This window comes from Primulina tabacum, chromosome 5, assembly GCF_025594145.1.
Source record: "Primulina tabacum isolate GXHZ01 chromosome 5, ASM2559414v2, whole genome shotgun sequence".
Taxonomy (NCBI): Eukaryota; Viridiplantae; Streptophyta; class Magnoliopsida; order Lamiales; family Gesneriaceae; genus Primulina; species Primulina tabacum.
Window position 1 is genome coordinate 5,964,284 of NC_134554.1, and position 21,246 is coordinate 5,985,529.

General features: G+C 34.3%; 3 protein-coding genes across 6 annotated transcripts; 1 reads left to right on the plus strand and 2 right to left on the minus strand.

Annotated features, from left to right (window-relative positions):
- Positions 1-2,048: 2,048 nt before the first annotated feature.
- On the minus strand, positions 2,049-5,451 carry LOC142545912 (protein LIKE COV 2-like). 2 transcript variants are annotated; one of them, XM_075653351.1, is made up of 7 exons: positions 5,222-5,451; positions 4,504-4,556; positions 4,306-4,415; positions 3,818-3,985; positions 3,454-3,551; positions 3,025-3,151; positions 2,049-2,280 (listed from the first exon to the last, which is right to left on the minus strand). In XM_075653351.1, exons 1-7 carry the CDS (start codon positions 5,354-5,356, stop codon positions 2,270-2,272), a joined length of 702 nt encoding a protein of 233 aa, XP_075509466.1. In that variant the 5' UTR covers positions 5,357-5,451; the 3' UTR covers positions 2,049-2,269. The 2 variants fall into 2 exon arrangements, with proteins under 2 accessions (XP_075509466.1, XP_075509464.1); XM_075653349.1 differs by lacking the exon at positions 2,049-2,280 and adding an exon at positions 2,628-2,884.
- Positions 5,452-9,574: 4,123 nt separating this feature from the next.
- Positions 9,575-11,885, plus strand: LOC142545911 (uncharacterized). Of its 2 annotated transcripts, none has more exons than XM_075653348.1 (2): positions 9,575-10,370; positions 11,006-11,885. In XM_075653348.1, exons 1-2 carry the CDS (start codon positions 10,103-10,105, stop codon positions 11,761-11,763), a joined length of 1,026 nt encoding a protein of 341 aa, XP_075509463.1. In that variant the 5' UTR covers positions 9,575-10,102; the 3' UTR covers positions 11,764-11,885. The 2 variants fall into 2 exon arrangements, with proteins under 2 accessions (XP_075509463.1, XP_075509462.1); XM_075653347.1 differs by having other exon boundaries at positions 9,579-10,370; positions 11,000-11,885.
- A 4,295-nt stretch (positions 11,886-16,180) lies between these two features.
- LOC142545910 (putative serine/threonine-protein kinase At1g54610) lies at positions 16,181-20,628 on the minus strand. Of its 2 annotated transcripts, none has more exons than XM_075653346.1 (7): positions 19,767-20,628; positions 18,937-19,221; positions 18,527-18,844; positions 18,229-18,441; positions 17,979-18,073; positions 17,789-17,894; positions 16,181-17,218 (listed from the first exon to the last, which is right to left on the minus strand). In XM_075653346.1, the coding sequence occupies exons 1-7, from the start codon at positions 20,208-20,210 to the stop codon at positions 16,895-16,897; spliced, it is 1,785 nt and encodes a 594-aa protein (XP_075509461.1). In that variant the 5' UTR covers positions 20,211-20,628; the 3' UTR covers positions 16,181-16,894. The 2 variants fall into 2 exon arrangements, with proteins under 2 accessions (XP_075509461.1, XP_075509460.1); XM_075653345.1 differs by having other exon boundaries at positions 18,229-18,450; positions 19,767-20,626.
- Positions 20,629-21,246: the final 618 nt, after the last annotated feature.

The window sequence follows — 21,246 nt, forward strand, 5'->3', positions numbered from 1 at the left end:
CAAAAATCCCATATCGCCATATATTTTTAACCACAATTTGTCGGAAAAAATCCCGTATCATTGTTGAATTTCAATTGCCAGGAATCATTAAAAAAACAAAAAAAATTATAAAACAATGAGCCGAAACAAAAAATAATTACAATTAATGAGCAACTGGGTTGTGGTTGTGGCTTCTGGATGAGGAACCTACCGAAAGTAGGAATTTGTAGCCTATAGGTGAACAATGGACAAGTTTTTTTACCCAACAACGCTACATTCTTATGCGTAAATTTAGTATGAATTCAAGTTTGGCATTAGTAATTCAATTGAGGAGTCCTTTTTCCCGTCTTGCCCACTTCTGTTTGGATATCTTCATGCTGTTCCACTTGGTTTCGATAGTCTGTATAACATCATGTTCACTCTATGTATTCTTTTGAGACAAAGAGACCCGCTATTGCCGTATTTGTTTGCTATATGCCTAGAAACGATTTCGAGATCCTTGAAATTAGCGTCTACCTCCCCTGACTTCAATTTCCACCCCAAGTGTGAGCCGTTTGGGATCCCTCATTTAGCGTATGCAGATGATCTTCTTCTTATATCAAGAGGTGATGTTGGGAGAGTGGGGATTTTGAGGCAATGTCTCGCGCAATTTGGTAACACGGCTGTGCTACATGCCAATGCGCTGAAATCTAATATGTGTTTGGCTGGAGTGACAGTTGGAGAAAAGCAGGAGATTATGAGGTTAACTGGATTTCAACTTGGGAGTTTTCCATTTAGATACTTGGGTATTCCTTTGGCTTCGGTTAAGCTTAAGATAACCTGGTTATGGTCCTTTAATTGATAAAATCTCGGCGAAAATAATTGCTTGGCCTAGAAACCACTGTCCTATGCAGGAAGATTAGAGTTGATTAGATCTTTCTTCAAGGTGTAGAGTGCTATTGGCTATCGATCTTACCAACCTCGTAAGGGGTTATATCGGGTTATGCAGGAGGTTTTACTGGTCGTCAAAGCACTCATCTGTCTCCTGGACAAAAATATATAGACCTGTTGAAGGGGGCAGATTGGGTCTCAGAGTTCTTAAGCTTGGAATAAACCACTGTCATCAAAAGTGTTGCGGAATATTAATGAAAAAAAGGACTTCTTGTGGATAAAGCGGGTTAAACATTCCTACTTTGTAGATTTATGGGGTTGGGTACCGAAAAGAGTGGATTCCCCATTACTTAAAAGCCTTCTCATGATTTGGGATGAAATGAGAAATAGGATGGAATCAGAAGACAATGTGGGGCACATTTAAGAGATTGGTTTGATGATAACAATAATAAGTTGAACAAAGCGTATCATTGGTTCTCTCCTAATCCAATGATATGGGCCGTGGAAACCACTAATCTGGAAACCGGGCATCCTCTCAAGACATAGGTTGGCTTTTTGGTTGTTCGTTCATCGCAAATTCCTCACTAAGGATCGTCAACCCTATGTAATTGACAAGTTACACGGTCTTTGTAATTGTGATCATGAATCTTTCCAACATCTGTTTTTCTGTGTCATAAGACAAAGGAATTATAGAAGAAGGTGCGAGATTAGTTGGAGTCGAAGAAAACAATGGGGTCATCACAAGCATTGCTCCGAGCTTTCAAAAGTTTTATGGGCTGATGTGGGGTCTTTTCCATTGGTCTATCTGGAGACCTGGGGTATGCCCCACGTATTTGTAGCTGGAGATCCAGGGTATGTTTGCCACCGTTTTTGTGTTACTAGACTGGTGCATAATGTTTAGCACGCTACTAGTATGTTTGGACAGAGATTCAATCGCTGGGGTCACACGCTGACTTAGTGCATCGGTTGTACTTCATACAGTTCACGCTGAGCTGGGATATTTTGATTTCTCCTGAGTATACCCAATGTAATTGTACGAAATATATTTACCTTTTAATAGAATTTTTTTCATTAAAAAAAATTGAGTGAGATCAATGGGAGCGAACCAAGTTGTAGCTAATTTAGTGTAGTTACTTTATAGGAAAAAATAAGCATAGATTTCAAGCAACCCCTCGTCGGGTCCATGACATCGTCCCTGTTGCACACGAGGATATATCAGTGAAGGCATTATTACACACAAGAATGTACACTTTCAAAGAGAGATTATGAAGCAATTGAGCCCGTCTTGGTTGGCTGTTGTCTATCGTGCTGAAGTTCTGATGCTTGTGGTGTTCAACCAGGTGGGAAGAAGCTGTTGACAGTTGACACCACAGCCACGTCTGAGGACTGGGTGTTTTTCTCCATTCTTGAATACTCCATGTTAAGCCCAAGCTACATCAAGGAGGCATTGTCAATTTTTCCAGTGTCCTTGTTTCTTATGGCACTTACCAAAAGTTGATAATTCATACAGGAATTTACTGGGACAAACTATCTCCAGAAAAGCTTGGTCAAATAAGAATATTTCAAGAACTCGAGTAAAATAGTGCGAGAATCAGGGCAAAAGCATCCTTGTGGCCCCTAGGAAAAATTTACCCCCAACAGCTCAAAGGAAACGTTGAATCGTTTAGTTCTATGAATTGTTTCAGCTCGTGTAACAACCTTTTTTTGATTCATTTGGGTCAATCCAGTTTTTGCTCCAATATTATGTATTTGTATCAGTACGAGTTAGGAGAGCAAAATAACACAACACATGATTGCATTTTTTAACGTCAGTCGTCAGGCTAATTCTGGGTAACTTAACAGCGGTTAAGCATTGTTGTCAAAGGAGAAGGAAGATCGTGGGTGTAAGACTTTAGATTGGTCATAATCACAGAGAATGTGTGGCTCGAATCCATAATGCATATATAACTTGCTCCATTTTATTCATTCTGGCGCGTAATCCCTCCAATAGGTGTAATCAACTGAGGCATCGACATCCCTACGGAAACAATTATCTCTGAAACAAAAAAAAAGGAAGATGGACGGACAGATGGATCAATAAAACCCCGAGCATTCAGAGCATCAAGGAATCAAAATTGGAGAATCTGATTTAAACGGTTAAAAGGCATACTCATTAGGACAAAAATAAAGATCTACCTATGCCTTCGCTGACAGACAAATTTGGTCTGATAATCTCCTTAGAGTTAACAAGAAATACGTCTCCTATGTATAAATGATTTGTTGGCACATAAATGGAACATAATTCTTCATCTCCATCTTCTCTCTGCAATTAAGCAACAAGACGACTAATGAATGACTAGCGAAAGCAGATATATGTAAACATTGGTATTCATCAACATGTCAGGACATGACCCGCCAAAAAGTAGCTTCTTTATCAAAATCATATCATGACAATGTGTTCTAGTTTAAAATTCAGTACAACACCTCCTTGCCGGTATTTTCAATGGTTCAAGATATGGCACACCCAAGTGGAAAACAACTAATTACCCCGAAAAAGATGAAGAGTCGGATTTATGTGATTTTGGAATCCAACTTCGAGGTGATAAAGAGATGAGAGCTAAGAACCTGAAGAACAATGGATGATGTAATGAATCCCATAGCATATTCTCCAACACGAGGATGACGGATGATGGCAAATTCCTTGAAAGCGGTTGTATTCTGGTCTAAAAGAAAACAAATGACGTTTTAATAGTATTCAAGACGTATGAAGATTGAAGATACTTGTGTAACTCTAGAATGCAAGAAGAAAAACTCTAGTGGAATATCAGGGCGACTGAAACAATGTTATAAGATATCACCTTTCTTGCTATTTTCAAAACCGAATTGGAAATTATTTTAAGACCAAAAACTAAAATAGATGCATCCAACATAGTAAATCTGCTTTGTCAAACAACTGTGAGCTTAAAGTTCCCCTGGCTTGTACAGTTACCTGGAGATATAGAAGAGCTAATTTGCTTGGATGCTGAATACAAATGTCTTACGAATGGCATTTTTTTTATAAACCATTCCCCTATCAAGAAAACTGTAGCACCCAACCACGATGAAGCAAATACACCAACAAAGAAAATAAAGATTAATGATGTGAGGAATCCAAGGCCTGCACCAAATATAAAGCGTGAATCAGGAAAATAAATTCACAATTAACGAAAAAATGCAGCCATTTAGTGAATTCACTGATTTTCGTCTACTCGCTATGAGAATGACAATTCATCACAATCAGACAAAAAAGAGGACAAAAGACTGATTGAGATGGCATAATTTCATTAGAAATATATTCGACTAACCCAAAAATAATTTTAGCAAAGTAACTGTTCTTACATGAAATGTGATTTACAATTAGAAACTTCAATCCAGGGGAATCAAGGATTAAAACTGAGTGTGTAGTATGGCAGAAAATGTCAATATTTAATGACTCACCAATTACGTCAACCCCGAGTCTTTCATATATAGGGCTGAAAAAACCATCTACAAACTGAATAAACCACCAAGTCACGAAAAATGTAACAGCCACCGGAAAGAGAACGACACTGCAATTTTAATATCACCAAGCAGAGCTATGTAAAAGCTCGAAAAGGGACAGGAAAACATTTCGGACCATTGAAATTAAAGTATTACCATCCAGTCATAAACTTCTTTGAAACCCAACTCTGAAAAACAGCATGGAAGGCCTGATCAAATACAGGAGTTAGCCATGATTACTAGCAGAAGAAATTATATTTATCGAATTGTACAATGTAAACCAGGAACAAAGCTGTACAAAGGCTGCTCCAATAGAGTAAGAAACTTATGTAGTTTGTCATAAATGGTATCGAAAAATTAATTCGAAGGGGTTCAAGCATGAATTTTTGGAATTTTAAATAAAAATTACTTTCTTTTTTAACAAGGTGTGATATACAACCGGAGGCTAGCAAAGAAATTCAGGAATTCACCAAATCATCACTGCAAAGATTATAGAAGCGATAACAATGCACCATCTATAATATTTTTGGAGTAAAAAAAAAGGTATTAGATCATGCATTTTGTAAACCATTTATTTCCCTCATTTGACGTTTCCTCTTCACAATGAGGATTCCGCTCTTGTTATTACTTAATTATATAGTAACAGTAGAAAGACTTTACAAGCTATTCATACACATGATTTAAAAATAATTCAATCAGGCCATTATGCATATAATCTTCATCATTTAAGATTGCAAGTTCCCAAATTTAGTAAATTAAGGTAGAATTATTGCATTCTTATGATAAATTGAGTTAAGAAAAACAAAACAAAATTGAAAAATACATAACAATTGACAACGCATATAAGTGAGGATACAGTAGAAAGATAATTGACCTGACGGGTGGAGGAAGTGTTTGGTGAACGCGGAGGGGATTTGACGGGATCTTCCTCATCCTTTTGACCTAGCGAATTCGAACCACCAGCTGACTCTTTCTTTCCCCGTTTACTGTTAATAAATTCCTCCGCCATTGAAGAGAGAGAGAAAGGATGGACACGTCGTCCATTTTAGTAAATCTTTGTGACTTAGGGAATTCTCCAAATGATCCCTCCGATTTTCTTGCAACTCCCAAATATTGGAATATTATTAAGAGTATATCTATTGGAAATATCTATATCTATTCGATCTAATTCATATTAATAATGAAAAATAATATTTTTTTTTCATAAATTAGATCGATTGGACATCCATTGTGATAGTTTTTATGTATCATCGATTGATAGGAAAAAGAAGAGTTGTACCGAATTTGAGTCAAATTTAATATTTCATGCTTCACGTCAAATACATCTTAATTTTTTGGGTTGGACTACATTCCTGAGCCCAACTTTGTTCGATATGTTTACACCCTACTTTATCAAGTCAGACTTCAAAAGCTAAATATGGTTGCAACCGGAAAGTCGTCGAATTTGGATGAGGATTTTAAAGTTTAATTATGCTTGACATGGTGGTTGTAGCGAAGTCCGGTTAAGGTTTTTTTTTTTTTTTTTTTTTAACAATAATCGTACCTATTACCCATGATTTGAACCCAACAACCCTTCCACTGGGCGTAGACATCCTTGGTCCTCTCACGTTAAGTTTAATAAAAGGAAATTGGACAATGGACAGACGATGCCTCATTTTTCTAGGTCCTTGGACCGCAGGCCTTGCACGAGACTCTTATTTCTGGGTCAGTGTGGGTAAAATCCACTTATGTTTATGAATTTTGATCTATCACGTTTAGGTTCGGCCCATATTTCAGGACAATACTTGGACCAGCGTATATCCAACCCTTTTGATGCCGCACGAAACATTTTTTTTATTAAATTAGATCAAAATGAGGTTTGAATGTAGATGTTGTCTTCCTTAGAACTCGATCAAGAGAAACAATTCTTGAATATTTAGTATGGAGTATTTTCATTCGGGCCATATTATTGGATCGAATTCGATCGTTTCTAACACGCATAGAACTATCCCAAAAAATTTATAATTAAAAAACAGCCTTTAAATTTTAGAAATATGATATATTTTTTTTAAAGAAAACAAAAATTGATTTTGATGTGCTCGAGATGTAGGATTCCATTCAATGAATAGCATAGATATGTGTTTAGATTTTAAGTTTCGTGCTGCGAATTATTGGATCCTAATATACAAACAATTTTTATTTGTTGTATCGCTAACTTACTTGATGAAATATAATCAAGTCAAGATTGCTTCAATCATATTGAGTAGCTCTCTTGTGAGACGGTATCACGAATCTTATCTATGAGACGGATCAATCCTACCGATATTCACAATAAAAAGTAATACTCTTAGCATAAAAAGTAATATTTTTTTATGGATGACCCAAATAAGAAATTCGTCTTACAAAATACCACATATAAGATCGTCTCACAAGTTTTTGCCAATCATATAAATTGAACAATATCATCTCCGATCTTCAGTGGAGAGGAGCCCAAAAAGAAAACAATGTGGAAAATATTTCAATCATCATTGTACCCCAAATGCATGATAAATAGTAAATGAATAGTAAAATAATAGATTCAATAGTAGTTAGGCAAATCTATTTTCTCGCTATTTTTTTAAGATACTCAATTCTAATATTTTCGTGTTTAAAGTATTTAATTTAATGTCTAAAAATTTCCCCGACATTTTTAAACAAGAGTTTCATTAAGGACATATGAAGGTAAAAATCATTAGCATATAATGCCTCATTTGACTCGAATTCGAATCATATGTGACTCTAATATAATTTAATTTATTTTTTTATCAGATTATATAATTTAAAAATTGCATTGCTTTTAAAACTCAATGAGGAATTAGGTAATCCGTTTGGCCCTACATAGACGGCCTATAGCTCTTAATGGAACCCACCTAGTTTTCACCAAATGAATCCACGTGTGAGTTAATCCGGTTTGACCCTACCTCCTAATTTGACACCAACCTAATAAATCTCGTCCATATCCTTTCCACACCTCACTTATCCCATTCTTAATCCCGACAAATTCCACCGAACTATTATTATTGCATCTAACAAAAAGATAAATTCAACTTATTTATTTAATTATTAAAAAAAATCACATGATCCAGTCACTACAAATGTTTTTTTTTTTTGGTTATCATCGGTTCTCTAAATTTTTTGTCATATGATCGTATCTATCTGACAGAATTTATTAAGTATGTTAATTGTCGAATCAATGTTTCTATCGACGTTAAAAATTCTATAGTTTGCAATTTATTTATTAGCCTCTTGTTTTTATTGAGAAACATAACAAAAGACTAGAATAACTAAATATGTGTCGAATCATATACAAGAGTTCAGTTCAAAACTCGAAAATTCTAAAACAGATTCTTAAATTAGATTCGAAGCGCAAATTATTCTAAAATTATGGTCTGAAATATATTAATAAAATGTCAAATCTCGCAGATAGTTCATGAAAGATATTTAAATACAATAATTTAGACTCAGATTCGATTAAAAAATTCATATATATTTAAATTCTCCTCCGATAATTTCAAACACAACTATAATAGTGCCAAAATTAGGTCCAGGATATTGACTAATAATTTGAAAGTGTTGTCCCATAATTAAATAAAAATATAAAGTTTCTACCCGACATGCAACTCATAAAGAAAAATATCGTTTACATTTTTGTTAATATTTGTATGAGAGACGATTATTTAGTTCGAATTCAATGTTCCTCACGTATATATTATTATTATTATTATTATTATTATTTTATTATGTTCCTCACGTATTTCAAAATAGATTATCACTGATTATTCAATCTATATATACATAGATATAAATATAATACTAGATGAAACACTCCTTTAATTTTCTCGTACAAAAAGGCATTAGTAAAATATAGGTTCTGCTAGTTTCACAAATTAGTATTATTATTATTAACATCCAAAAGTCACATAGGTGACGTGCTTTGACCAAATCACACATATTTTTAAAAAATCATATTAATGAATTTTGAAAATTAGGATATCATTACATCTTTCGTGCAAAAGAGTGGAGGCGAAAAGCCATTTATATTATGCGTCCTCTATTATTATAATATATTATTAATTTGATTTAGCAAACCTTATTGTTTTTTTTTATGTTTGTCTTACTTATTTTTATAGTGAGATGAATCAATTACGCTCATATTTACAATAATAATCAATATTTTTTATGAGCGAACTAAATATGAAATTTGTCTTACAAAATCAACTCGTGAAATCATCTCATAAAATTTTTTGTTTTGTTTTAAATGTGTTCGACCGCGTCAATCATGCCCGGGTATATTGAATGATGCATATGAGAATGAAACGAAGGCTTCAAAAAGCACATAGAAGGGGTTTAAAGAAAAATACAAGTATAGTACAAAAATACTAATAGATGTTTATAATAATATCTTCAAAAATGTTTATTTTGTTTATTACAATATGGTAGTGAGTCAAATGATTTAAATAGGTTATTTTAGGAGTCAATCTTACAACTAAAATTTTTGAAATCAAATCAAAAATAATGTCAACCCTCAAGTTGTGCAAAAACTAAGATTTCCATTTGATAATGATCTCCTGGCTTCTCATTTCTTCCCCTTGCGTATCTTATTCAAATTAAATAAAATCAAATACAAGTAAAATTATAATACAACGAATTCAGCATTTTTTTAAAGTATCACATTGAGATTGTCTCTTTCATATCGGAATCACTGCACCACTGGATTGATAGTCGGATTCAGAAATTCGGTTGAAGTAGCACTCTCCGCTAGTGACATTCGAGTACCAAACCCCAACCGGAACTCCAGCCCAATTCCAAACGGAAACCGACCCATACAGAATTTGGCGTCGACCTCTTCTGAACCACAGTATATTATCTTGTGGCACCAATTTTAATTCGGGAATTCATCATCTTATTTAAATTTATTTTGCATCAGTAAAAAAAAACCAATAATTAAATTAACCTCTTTGTTTCGTTTCCGTTTCCAATTTGGTTTGGTATGGCAAAGTGGTGTTGCAAAGGGTTAAGTTTACTTAACACACCAAGAAGTTGAGCACCGACATTCCTTTCGGGTCCCCCAAGAGGCAGGTTCGTTTTGTTATAAACCGGTCAAATTAATGGTGGGAACGCCATATAATTTTATAGTCGGCTATTTCAATTTTATTATCTATATATTATAAAACACATTAAAACCAAACGAAAAAGTAAAATCGAAACATTATTTATAATATTAATGTAATATGTATTTGTAATAGTTTTTTGGAATTTTTAAAACATTTAAGCACAGAGGTGCGCTTTAACTTACTGTTCCATTGAGCGTGCCTTTTAAACATATTCCTTTTCGCTTCTTCCTATAATAGTATTTACCTGTAAGAGAAAGGGTCTTCGTCATAAAACTGGGGCGGGAAGATTATGCACTCTGTCGAGAATTGATCAAGGCTGTGCTCTCAATATTTGCATGCGCTTCTTCTTCAAAAGTTTGCTGTACACGGAATATTAGTGGACAGGTCGTAAAGTTAAATTTTGCGGTTTAGTATTCGGAGGGCGTATTGTCAAAACAAAAAATTTGGTTTCTGGAAGATTTTGTTTTGATTCTTGCTTGGATTTGAGTTGGCTGTGTTTGCTAGTAAAGGTGGCGAACAGACGAGACATCAGCGAGTACGCCAGGTTTCAGGCAACACAAGATGTAGAAAACACAACCACCAGCACCGCCACCGCCACCGCCGCTGCGGTACCATACTTCCCCATGCAACAACAGGAACAACCAGATTACCTATTGTCGGCGGTGGTGGCGCCGCCTACTCTTCCCGGGTACAGAATCGTGTCGGGAAGGAGACAAGGCGGCGAGTCCGAACAAACTAGCAGCATAATTACGGCCACTGCTAGTGAAACTTTTTCCCCTGTTTATTCGTCTTCGAGCTTTGGCCAGAAAAGGAGACGTGATCAAGAAGGAAGCGCCGCCGCTCAGATGATTTATTCGGGGTTTGAAGGGTCGTCTTCCTCGGTTAGGCCTGGTTAGTTTTTTGACATTACATTTTTTTTTATTGTTTTCATTTTTGGGGTTCTGGAACTTCCCATTCTCACACCATGTTAGCTTGATTTCTTCAAAGTTCTTTTTTCTTCTATAAAATGGAAATTTACAATATAGTTACGGATGTTGGTATATTTTATATTTTATTTATATAATTTATCAAGGTTGGTTTTCATAAATCATTAAATCTATCATTTACAGTTTATTTAGGTTTGATATTTTCCTATAATTCGTATATTCAGAATAAAACTTATGTTATTATACACATTAAATTTGTAGAAAAAGAACAAGTTTTTTTCCTCTTATTTGAAATATTGTGTTGAATAATTTTTGTTTGAAAAATTGTAATTTTGATCTTAACAATTTGTTATGTTGAGTTTTAATCCGATAATTTAAGCCTCTTCTCCATCTCTCCTTCACCGTCAGGTCACGCACTCAAATAAGAATCGCATTATAATAATAAGTATTTGAGTTATCATGCACTCTTCAAATTCAAAGTTACCGTGAAATTATTTTTTAAATTATTTTTTCTTAATGAATTATTTGCATATCCAATTCATTGTCAACCCTTTTTTTACCAATTTTGTCCATTTGTTAATTTTCTTTTTCCAGATGCAGGGGGAAGCTCAAGTATGACACCAGCTACCACCCCCCCGCCCCCCATTTCCTCCTCGGCTCCAGCCACCACCCCAGCAGAACAAACTACACACCCCGAATCCTCAACCACCACTTCACATGAAGAGATGGGAGAAAGAAAAAGATACAGAGGAGTACGGCAGAGACCCTGGGGAAAATGGGCAGCAGAAATACGTGACCCGCACAAAGCGGCCAGAGTTTGGCTAGGCACTTTCGACACCGCAGAAGCCGCCGCCAGAGCATACGACGAGGCTGCCCTTCGTTTCAGAGGCAACAGAGCCAAACTCAACTTCCCTGAACACGTCAGACAAATGCCACCGCCGCAATCTACACAACCCACCATATTAGCCCCTACTCAGTCAGTACCCGCTGCCGCAGCTTCCAATTTACCTGCGGCATTCTTCCAATCCTCCGCCAGGGACTACTGGGAATACTCGCAGTTACTTCAAAGCACAGCTGATTTCCAGCCATCCACGAATTTTTTTGAGCAAATGATGTATAATCCATCATTAGCTGGTTTATACTCGGATGCATTAAATTCTTCATCTTCTTCTCAGCCTTCATTCATTTCTGAATCGGTTTCCACTTCTTCGTCTTCTTCTTCGTATTCCCTGCAGTTCTCTAGTGAGCAAAATATAAGTTTCCGGCCACCAGGGAGCGATCAACAATCTCAAAGGAGCAACCAGAATTTTCCCGCGCCGCCGTGGACCTCCCAGCAATATCCTCCGTCGTCTTCTTGATTTGATTTTTTAAGTTAAGATATTAGCGTTTTTATTATTTTTTTATGTTTGGGTTTTTGAAAATTGTATGCGCGCACGATTTAAGTTACTTTATCAATAAATAATTAAATTCAAAATTTAATGATATAACATAAATAATAAATTAAATTTTATGACAAAAATTTGTGTGAGACGGTCTCACGGGTCGTATTTTGTCATATGAATATTTTATTTGAGTCATCCATGAAAAAATTTTATTTTTTATGTTAAGAGTATTACTTTTTATTGTAAATATCGATAGGATTGACTCGTCTCACAGATAAAAATTCGTAAGACCGTCTCTCAAGAGACCTACTCAAATTTTAATTGGTAATAAAATTGATAGCATCTAAAAACAGAAAAATTACATAACACACGTCTGATTGCTGGTTTTAGTTTAAACTTGAAACCAAAATAACTAATTTAGGTCTATCCGAAGTAGGAAATGGAAAGATATCGGAGGCCTAGGAATGGAAAAAAGTCAGATTTATATTTTCTTTTAAAGGTGCGTTTCAATTGGTGGATTGTAATAAAATGAATGAATTTTGATTATAATTTTTTTAATAATGAAAATAAACAATTTATTTATATGTACATTAATAATATAAATTATAATGAATTTTAAATGAATTCATGATTGATTGAACTTGAAATCAATTCTAATTAACATAAAATACTATATAAACATTTAAGTGGTGAATATAAAATTAATTTGAAAATATATCAAATCTACGTAGTTGTGTTTTTTTGCATCGAGTATATATACGTTATATTATGTTTTTTGTTAATTTTAAATATTGGAGAGAAGATGTTTTTTTTTTTTATTTCAATATTTATTTTACGTCTACATAAAGTGAATAAAGTTCAGAATCATATTTTACTTGACAAAAAGCATTAAGTTAGTCGCTAGAAGGTATAATAGATATTTTGTAAAATAATATAAAACAAAGTAAAAATCTTACTTTTATCACAAGTTTTAACAAAAATAATTTTTTAACACCGGATTTTTTAGGTGTTTTGTAAGAAAAACTTGAGAATAAAATGAGATTTTTACGTTATTTTATATATATATATATAAAATAAAAGTTATGACTGAAATTTTAAATAAAATAATTTTAATTATAAACATGAATTTCTGGCAGAAGATGGGTTTGGGTTTTTTTTGGATTATTCAATATATTGGATGTCATGATTATTACTATCAAATATTTAATAGGATGATTATTATTAGATCAAAACATTAGAAATAAGAATTTGCAAATATTTTTCAAAACCCAGTTGCTATGGAACATGTTATAGATGACGAAACATACGTGCCAATATAATAAAAATTATTATGATTTTATGCGTGCATATATTTTTTATAAATATTTAATATTAAAATATTCATTTTCATCATTCAGATTAATTTTTCTAACTCCGTCTCTGTTGTCCCATTCCTTATCGATAGCTCCAAAAAAAATGTCCCTTCACACATACTCCTAAAGTGCTCAATTATGAAATTGGGTTTTCTCAAAAGAACACAACGTTGATATTGTTTTCGTTAAGAATAAGAAAACATTTACAACGATTTTGAGGTGTCTTTCCTGTGATGCAAGTTGACCCATTCTGTTACAAAGCGTGAAGGAATGAGAAAATGATGTTAGGGAAAGGGGCACATTTCAAGTATATAACCTATTACCAATTCTTTTTCCATCTTTCTATTCAGTCAATTGGACATGTGTGGTTGCTAATTCAAAATTATTGTTTGGTGTTTCAGTTGAATTAGACCAACTATGTTGTTAAGAAGTGTAATATCTATATTATACCCAAAAAAATCAAAATTCTAAAAAGAAAAATACAATTTATTTACTCCAGTAATATATTAAGGAAATTTATAAACATATTATAATACTAATTCAAAGAATATCGATAATAGTCCATCTACGTTATGATATGCTATATTATTGAATTGAATACGACTTAAAATAACTAATTTTGATATCTAAAGCATATCGAATTTTATAGTATGTAATATATATCTCCATAATAATGTTATATTTATGAGAAACATAATAAGCTAAATGCCCAAACACAAAATTAAGGAATAAAATTACTGAAACCATACCTGATGCGATTAAAAAAAAACGACAGCCAATAAAATATCTTGAACCAATTATTACGTACCTAATTTTTCAATGAAAGGGAAATGAACCACCAAAAAATATAAGTGTGTATAAAAGAAAAAGAGTGACAGGACTCCGCATCGAGGCCAAGCCACTCCGACACTCAAGTCAATATTTGAGAGATAAAATACAAGACTAATGTAAATAATTATACATGAAAAAGCCTACATTGATTAGGGTTAAGAGCTCTTTATTTATATCATCTATAATATTAGATGATATAAAATTTTGTAATATATGACAACTAGATTTGTTTATATTCATGCAATATTTTGCAATATCTCTAAAATATAATTGATGATATGATACCCATTTTTTGTACATAGATTTATTATGGAACATATATTAAATTAAGATCCAATATATACGCATCCTGCGAGTTAAAATAAGGTTCCAATAATATCAGGATTGTTACACACACACACACAATTCCTAAATGCATATGTCATACGAGTTCCTTAAGTTCGAGGCTTACGTCTCAAGAAGAGTTTGCTTTTGTCGTATTCCAATCTGACGGAGAACATTTTTTTAGATGGTCTTTGCAGAGACAAGTGGAGTCCAATTTCTCTACGTACTATGATGTCAGGTCCTACGCTACTGTTGGTCAATTAAATGTCATCTTATTCCCAATCTACATGTATAATTTTGCCACGGTTGTCTTATATTGATGGACTTTATGAACGCAGCAAAATATTTATAAAAACTTCTTACTAAACATCAAATTGAGTGTCCTCTTATACACTCTTCTGTATCTCAAGAAATGTGCTACATTAAATGATATATATATATATATATGAATTCAAAATAAAATAAAAAAAACACATACACATTACACAATTTATATATATATATATATATATATATGTGAATTCAAAATAAAATAAAAAAAACACATACACATTACACAATTTAATGAGTAGACGTCACAAATACGAAGATCTAATTGTATTTGATTTATCTTGTATGGAGTTTATCAATTATTTTTGTGCAATCATGTAGCAGGACCCAACTTGACAATCATTCCCTTTAAACTTTAAAAATAAATCAATTTTTTTTTCATTTAACTTTTAAATTATAATTTTTCTCTTCTTAAATCTCGATAACCATCGCATCGAATAGTCGACCGGTTCCTTTTTTTTGTTAGGTATAATAAATAAAGACTAATTTAATTTTGTTGTCACACAATTTTGGTGAGGATGGATAGTTCCCATGGTTGTGAGACATGTGGAGATATGTGCCATGAATCATAATAAAATTTAACCGGCAATAATAATAATACAAAATTCTTGTGAGACGTATATAAAAAAATAATATTTTTATGTTAAAATATTATTTTTATTATAAATATGAACATGATCAATCACAAGAGACCTGGTCAATAATAATTGAAAGTAAATTAATTGACCAACAAAGTTCAGTGAACAAATGTGCCAACTATACATTTGTCTATGTTCCTTTAACTTATTTATGACCTAAACCAAACAGTTAGGTCCTGATATTTTAAAATGCTCTAAAATTTTGTGAAAAAATGGCGTTGCGTATACGAATCAAAATAAGTGGAATATCTTTGTTAACTTTTTTCATATAAACTTATTTGACGACGACATAATTTCTTTATATACATATAATAATGATATATTTTCGATATTGCTGTTTACAATAGAAAATTGATTTGATGCATAGGAAAGGGTGTTCTTCAATAATCGTATGAGAAACAAATATAAAATACTGATTGTTAAAATATATAGGGGAAAATACAAAATTTAGTCATTATTATATTTTAAAATTTTTAAATATGAAATAATCACAAGATTAACATGTCTTGGGATGGGTCTTACGACCAAATAGTTCGTGGGTCCAACCAAAGGCCTTTACTATAACGGGCTATGGCATTGGAAAATGGCCTAATTTCCTTGGTAGGAGCAAATAGAATATTTTAAGCCGATGGTGTATGAATTTTAAATTTCTGTGGCCCAAAAACATTAATTGAATCTTTATTAAAGTGACGAGTGAGCATATATATTGCACGCTAATCCGAGCTTTAGGCTCCACATGCATGGTCACGCCAACTAAAGTAGCATTCGTGATTTCAAGAGTGAGCGGCGAAAAGCATAAAAATGCTACGCAAAAAGTTGAATGTTTTAGGAAAAAATTGTCAAACAAATAACGCAAAATTTGGCTTTTGAACCCTCTTTATTCGGATAAAAACTATGTCAAATTCAAAACTTTCCTTCCCAAGAATCGAATGAAAGATTGGAAGATCACGGAGAAGAGCAGATCATATCCCCAGTATACATCCGAATTCAAGTTTCCAGGTCGATCCAATTACATGTACACGTTCAACGGGCCGATTGCGAACAATAACCAATCCCTTGCAACGTTAAATGAGCCAGACGTGGAAAGGAAGAAGAGGATTGCTTCCTATAACATGTTCACTACGCAAGGTAAAGTCAAGACATCTGTTTTAGAGAGTTTCAAGTGGATCAAATCTAAATTCAACGATGTTCGTTAATTGACAATGTGTTAATACTTTCTGTGTTTTAATTCTTGTCAGACACTCTTTTATTATTCTTGTTCGATTTTCATGCACAGTTTAATCAGTGTATAATGTTTAAGGTGGTTGGATATTAATATTTTAAAGTTTGATCCAAAAGTAGTTGTTCATTATAATTTTATCCAACAATGTCTTAGAGGCAACCAATTCAGGCAGAGAGTCGAGAAGCATACCTGCTAAAGGATCACGTACATGTATGTTTTAATTATTATATAATGGATTTGCATCGCACGCGCTTTCGAAGTTTATGATTAATCCACAACAGAAAGTTACCGTTGTTTAATTATGTCTAAAGCGATATATATAATATGTATGGTAAAGAATTAAGTACTACAATAATACAATAAACTATAAATTAAAGAAAATGCACCACCCTCTACCATTTCCCTCCTGGTCATCCACGAGGCCTGTTTTTGTTCTCCAAACTCCGGAAGTCTCTGGTGGATGCAGACCTTTGCACTGTGCTCAATCTGTAGGTACTATCATGATCTAAGATATAGTTGATTGCATGTCTATTATCTGTGGGTAACGGGGGCCGGTTCTTGATATTCCAAGTACCATTAGGATGAGCTTCTGTCCTAGGAACGATAGACGAAGGAAATAAAAGAGTCGGGCTTTCCCCATTTACTCGTGGCTTTGTGTTTGTAGATGAAGAGCTTGATTTGCTGCTTCCAGGTTCTGTGCTAAAGACCGATGTCTCTGTACTTTTCTGCAGTTCCTGATAATAAAGAATGTCAAAAGGTTTGATCAGCTGTGGTGACTGACATTTTGTACAAAAAAGTTTAACAGAAGAATGATCTTGAATAAAAGGATGGTCAAAAGGTTTGATCAGCTGCAGCAACTGATATTGTTCGGTGCGGTTGCTTAACCTGTATGGTGATCAATGCATGATACAAGGGCTACTTAGTATGAAAGATTTGAGTCGCAGTCACATAAGTTGTAAGTTGGAGCAATCACTGGAGGAAGAATTATTGGGAAGATTATCAATGTGAAATTGCAACAAAACATGGTGATTGACTAATGTACGATTTAAAAGATTTAGCGACACTTCTAGTATCGGTTACAACTTTTAGCTCAGTGACAACTGCTTTTTGGCTCTACAACCTTCAGAATTGGTTGGTGTTACACTCTAGTTCCCGCAAGACAGGACCCTATGAGCCAGAGTCTGCATAGCGGGCTCCACTAGTAACTTATTTCAAGTTGTTCAAGTTTTATTTGAATTGATTTATGGAGCAATAAAACTTAATTGCCCAAACGTGATTAACTTGTAAAGTCCCAAATAACTTACAACTTTAGCTCCTTCAGCAACTTCTTTAGGTTCCTCAGAAGCCAGACTCTTTTTCCTTTGCTCTCTCTGTGATTGAGAACGGAGCCTAGCTTTATAGGTCCTGTGTCTGTATAGAAGAGAACATATTTACACCTCACTTAGAACCAGGATATAAAGTCGGTTATTGATGTGGATAAATTAAACAACTTACCTTCTCTTCTCATTCATCAAAGCTTGGTCACCATCTTCAACATGTATTATAGGCAAACCAGACACTTCACAAGCAAGAGGACTTGTTACAAAGAACTGCAATTATAATTGATGTCACATTGAATCGTTTATTAATCAACTCTGTCAAGGACCAAGAAACGAGAAGCTCCATATCATGGTAAAATATTCATTATAATGTGCTCGTGCCAAAAAAGGGCAACTGGTACGTAAAATATTCCTGTTTGACTAACCTCGTTTTGGAGAGCGGAACCTGCACTTCCACGATACGCAGGATCCAGAGCAAGAAGAATGCTCAAAAGGCCGAAGGAGGAAGATGGGAAGTTCCTAAAATTTCCCCAAAGGCTGGACTTGTATGACTGTTGAGGTTTAAGAGCAGTGGAGAGCTTCAGCCGTATATAGAACTCGTCTGGAGGCGTGCCACATAGTTTGAAAATCCTATGCAGCTGTTCAACCTGAATATGCATCATGTAATTCATGGCATAACAAACCAAAAAGTAATGCATATTTACATAAAATTGATTGCACTACCTCTGTTCTGCCGGGCAAGATGGGCCTGCCAGCAAACATCTCAGCCATGAGGCAACCAGCACTCCAGAGATCGATTTCTACCCCATAATCTGTGGAACCTAGAAGCAATTCAGGTGCTCGGTACCAGAGGGTGACAACTCGACTAGTTAGAGGACGCTTTTTTTCTCTGTTGAAGAAATTCGCAAGCCCGAAGTCTGCAATTTTCAGCATCCCATTTCTGTCAATGAGTAAATTAGATCCCTTTATATCTCGGTGCAGTATACCCCGGTCATGGCAATGCTGGAGGCCTGAAAGTAGTTGTTGCATGTAACACTTAATCTGCATAAAATAACATATTATAACATCAATAATCGAAATAATTCAACCAAACGCATTCATAGAAATTAAAGCATCAGCAGAAATACTTAGACCTGTGGTTCTGTGAGCCTCTCCTCTGACCGTGATAGGATTCTGGATAAGTCAGAATGCATATAATCAAAAACCAAGTACAGGCTATACTGCATTCTTGAGGTGGCTAATCCTTCAAGCTTCACAATATTTGGATGATCCAGTTTCTGTAAAATCATGATCTCCCGCGCCATGAATTTCACACTCTCAGGTTCTGATGTGTCGAATCGAACTTTCTTCAAGGCTACGATCTTTCCAGTTTCTTTATCTCTAGCTTTATAGACATTGCTGTAAGTTCCCTGGCCTACCTGCATGATTAAAACCAAGTCCATTTAATCATTTCTTTTTCGAAATAAAATCATTCTTCTTGTTAAAAAAAAATCAAAATGTATGACAGCAATGAGACCTAACAATCATAAAAAAAATATTGGCACTCGGCTAGCATTAGAGCACCAAAAATATGCCTAACATCTCAGGAGAAGCATGGTCTGTACATGCACTGAAAACAGCAGCCTCCCTCAAACGATTAGGATAATTATTTGACTCAGCAATCCGGATCTTGTTTTACATTTTCTTGCTATATCTCCTGTTAAAACTAGTCTTGTACACGGGATACACACCCGACATGCATCTGCAACAAGAAATAATCATTTTGACTTCACTCCGACACGATTTTCCTTAGCATTAAATTTTTCTTAAATGCCTTTTTGAAACATACTTGATCGCGGAACTATTCTCCATCAACCAATTAGCAAGCCGCATGTTCTTAAGAATCTCTTTTTCTATAATTTATCATGTTGAGCTACATACTTCGAGCTCCAAAATACTAAAAAGTAAGTGAAATCAGGTAAACCTTGTCAATCTTGACATAAGAATCAGCACTTTTCGGAACAATATTCTTCAAAACTTCTCCTGGAAGGTTATAAGCCAGCCACTTAGGCCAACCATCAACCAACCCATCTTCTTCAGCCTTCTTATTCAACTCAATTCTCTTAGAAACATACCCATTACTCCCCGCATCACCATTGCTGCCGCTACTCCTTTTCCCTTCATCGACAGCCCTCATATTCCTTTCCTTAACGTCCCTTTTGTCCACATTACTTACCCTCCCGTTCACGGCTCCATTTCCATTCTCTGGCCTTAAAACCGGGCCTGACTCGTGCCTTGAAACCCTCTGCCCGGCCGACCTCCCTGCCCCTACATACCCTCCTTTTACATACCCATTTTCCATTTTCAACTTCTCGAGCTCTGGTGGATGAGACTTAATCGAAGGCCTAGTGCTCTGTGCACACCCCATTCTCGTAAAAAGCACACTTTAAAAATGTAACTAGTTTGATGATCCAACGTTAATGCAAATAACCTTTGATCAACTCGTTGTGCGTAGCTTTTGAACCATTATTACTGAATAAAACAAGAATTCTACAAGAACAAGGGAATCGGGGGAAATACGACATGTGGGAGAAGGGGAGATAACAAATGTTTTGTTAATGATTTTAAAAAAAGCAACGAGAAAGTGAAAAGACAAGATTTTGAATATGGGAATGATCCGACAAAAACTTGGCCGGCAGCAGGGGGCGGCAGTTTAGATATTTACGGTTTCAGGATCATATTTTGTGCCTGTACTTAGCTTCTTCCACAGAATATAGTCATCGGAATCACTGAGGGCCGCCACTGGCTTTTCAAAATCGACATTAAATGCATTTAAATTGATTTACCAAAAATAATCTTAAATGATTCCCGAACACATGAGTAGCTATCAGATATCTCGAATACTATTTTTTTTTCGTGAAATAAGTTAATTTTATTTATATTTATTATAAAAATTAATAATTTTTATAAAAAAAAATAATGAATAACTCAAATAAAATATTAATCTCTCAAAATTAATTTTAAGATTTTTGTGACGAATATACTTATCCAAAAATAATGGATATAATTACATTTGAAAATTGTTCATACAAACGTAAGATAAATTAATTGGGCTCATCATTTGAAGCTAGTTAAAATTATTTGACACATGCGCAAAAGGAGGAGGTAATAATTTATCTAGGGCTTTTTATGACATTTTAACAATGGGCTTATCTACACAAACTATTATTGGGCTTCTAAAGCACGACGGAACTGTTGCTTGCCCTTTAAACAAATTCTCAATTCTTATAATTCCTAAATATTTCACGATGATTTTCACACAAATTCTTCTAACTGCTCAAAAAAACATCTCACTTTATTAATTTCATTCGCCTACGTAAAAAAAATTTAGGTTGTCCCAAAAATGTTAATTTTTTAAAAATATCTAATCTGTGAAACTTCTATAAAGCTAATCGAAGCACATT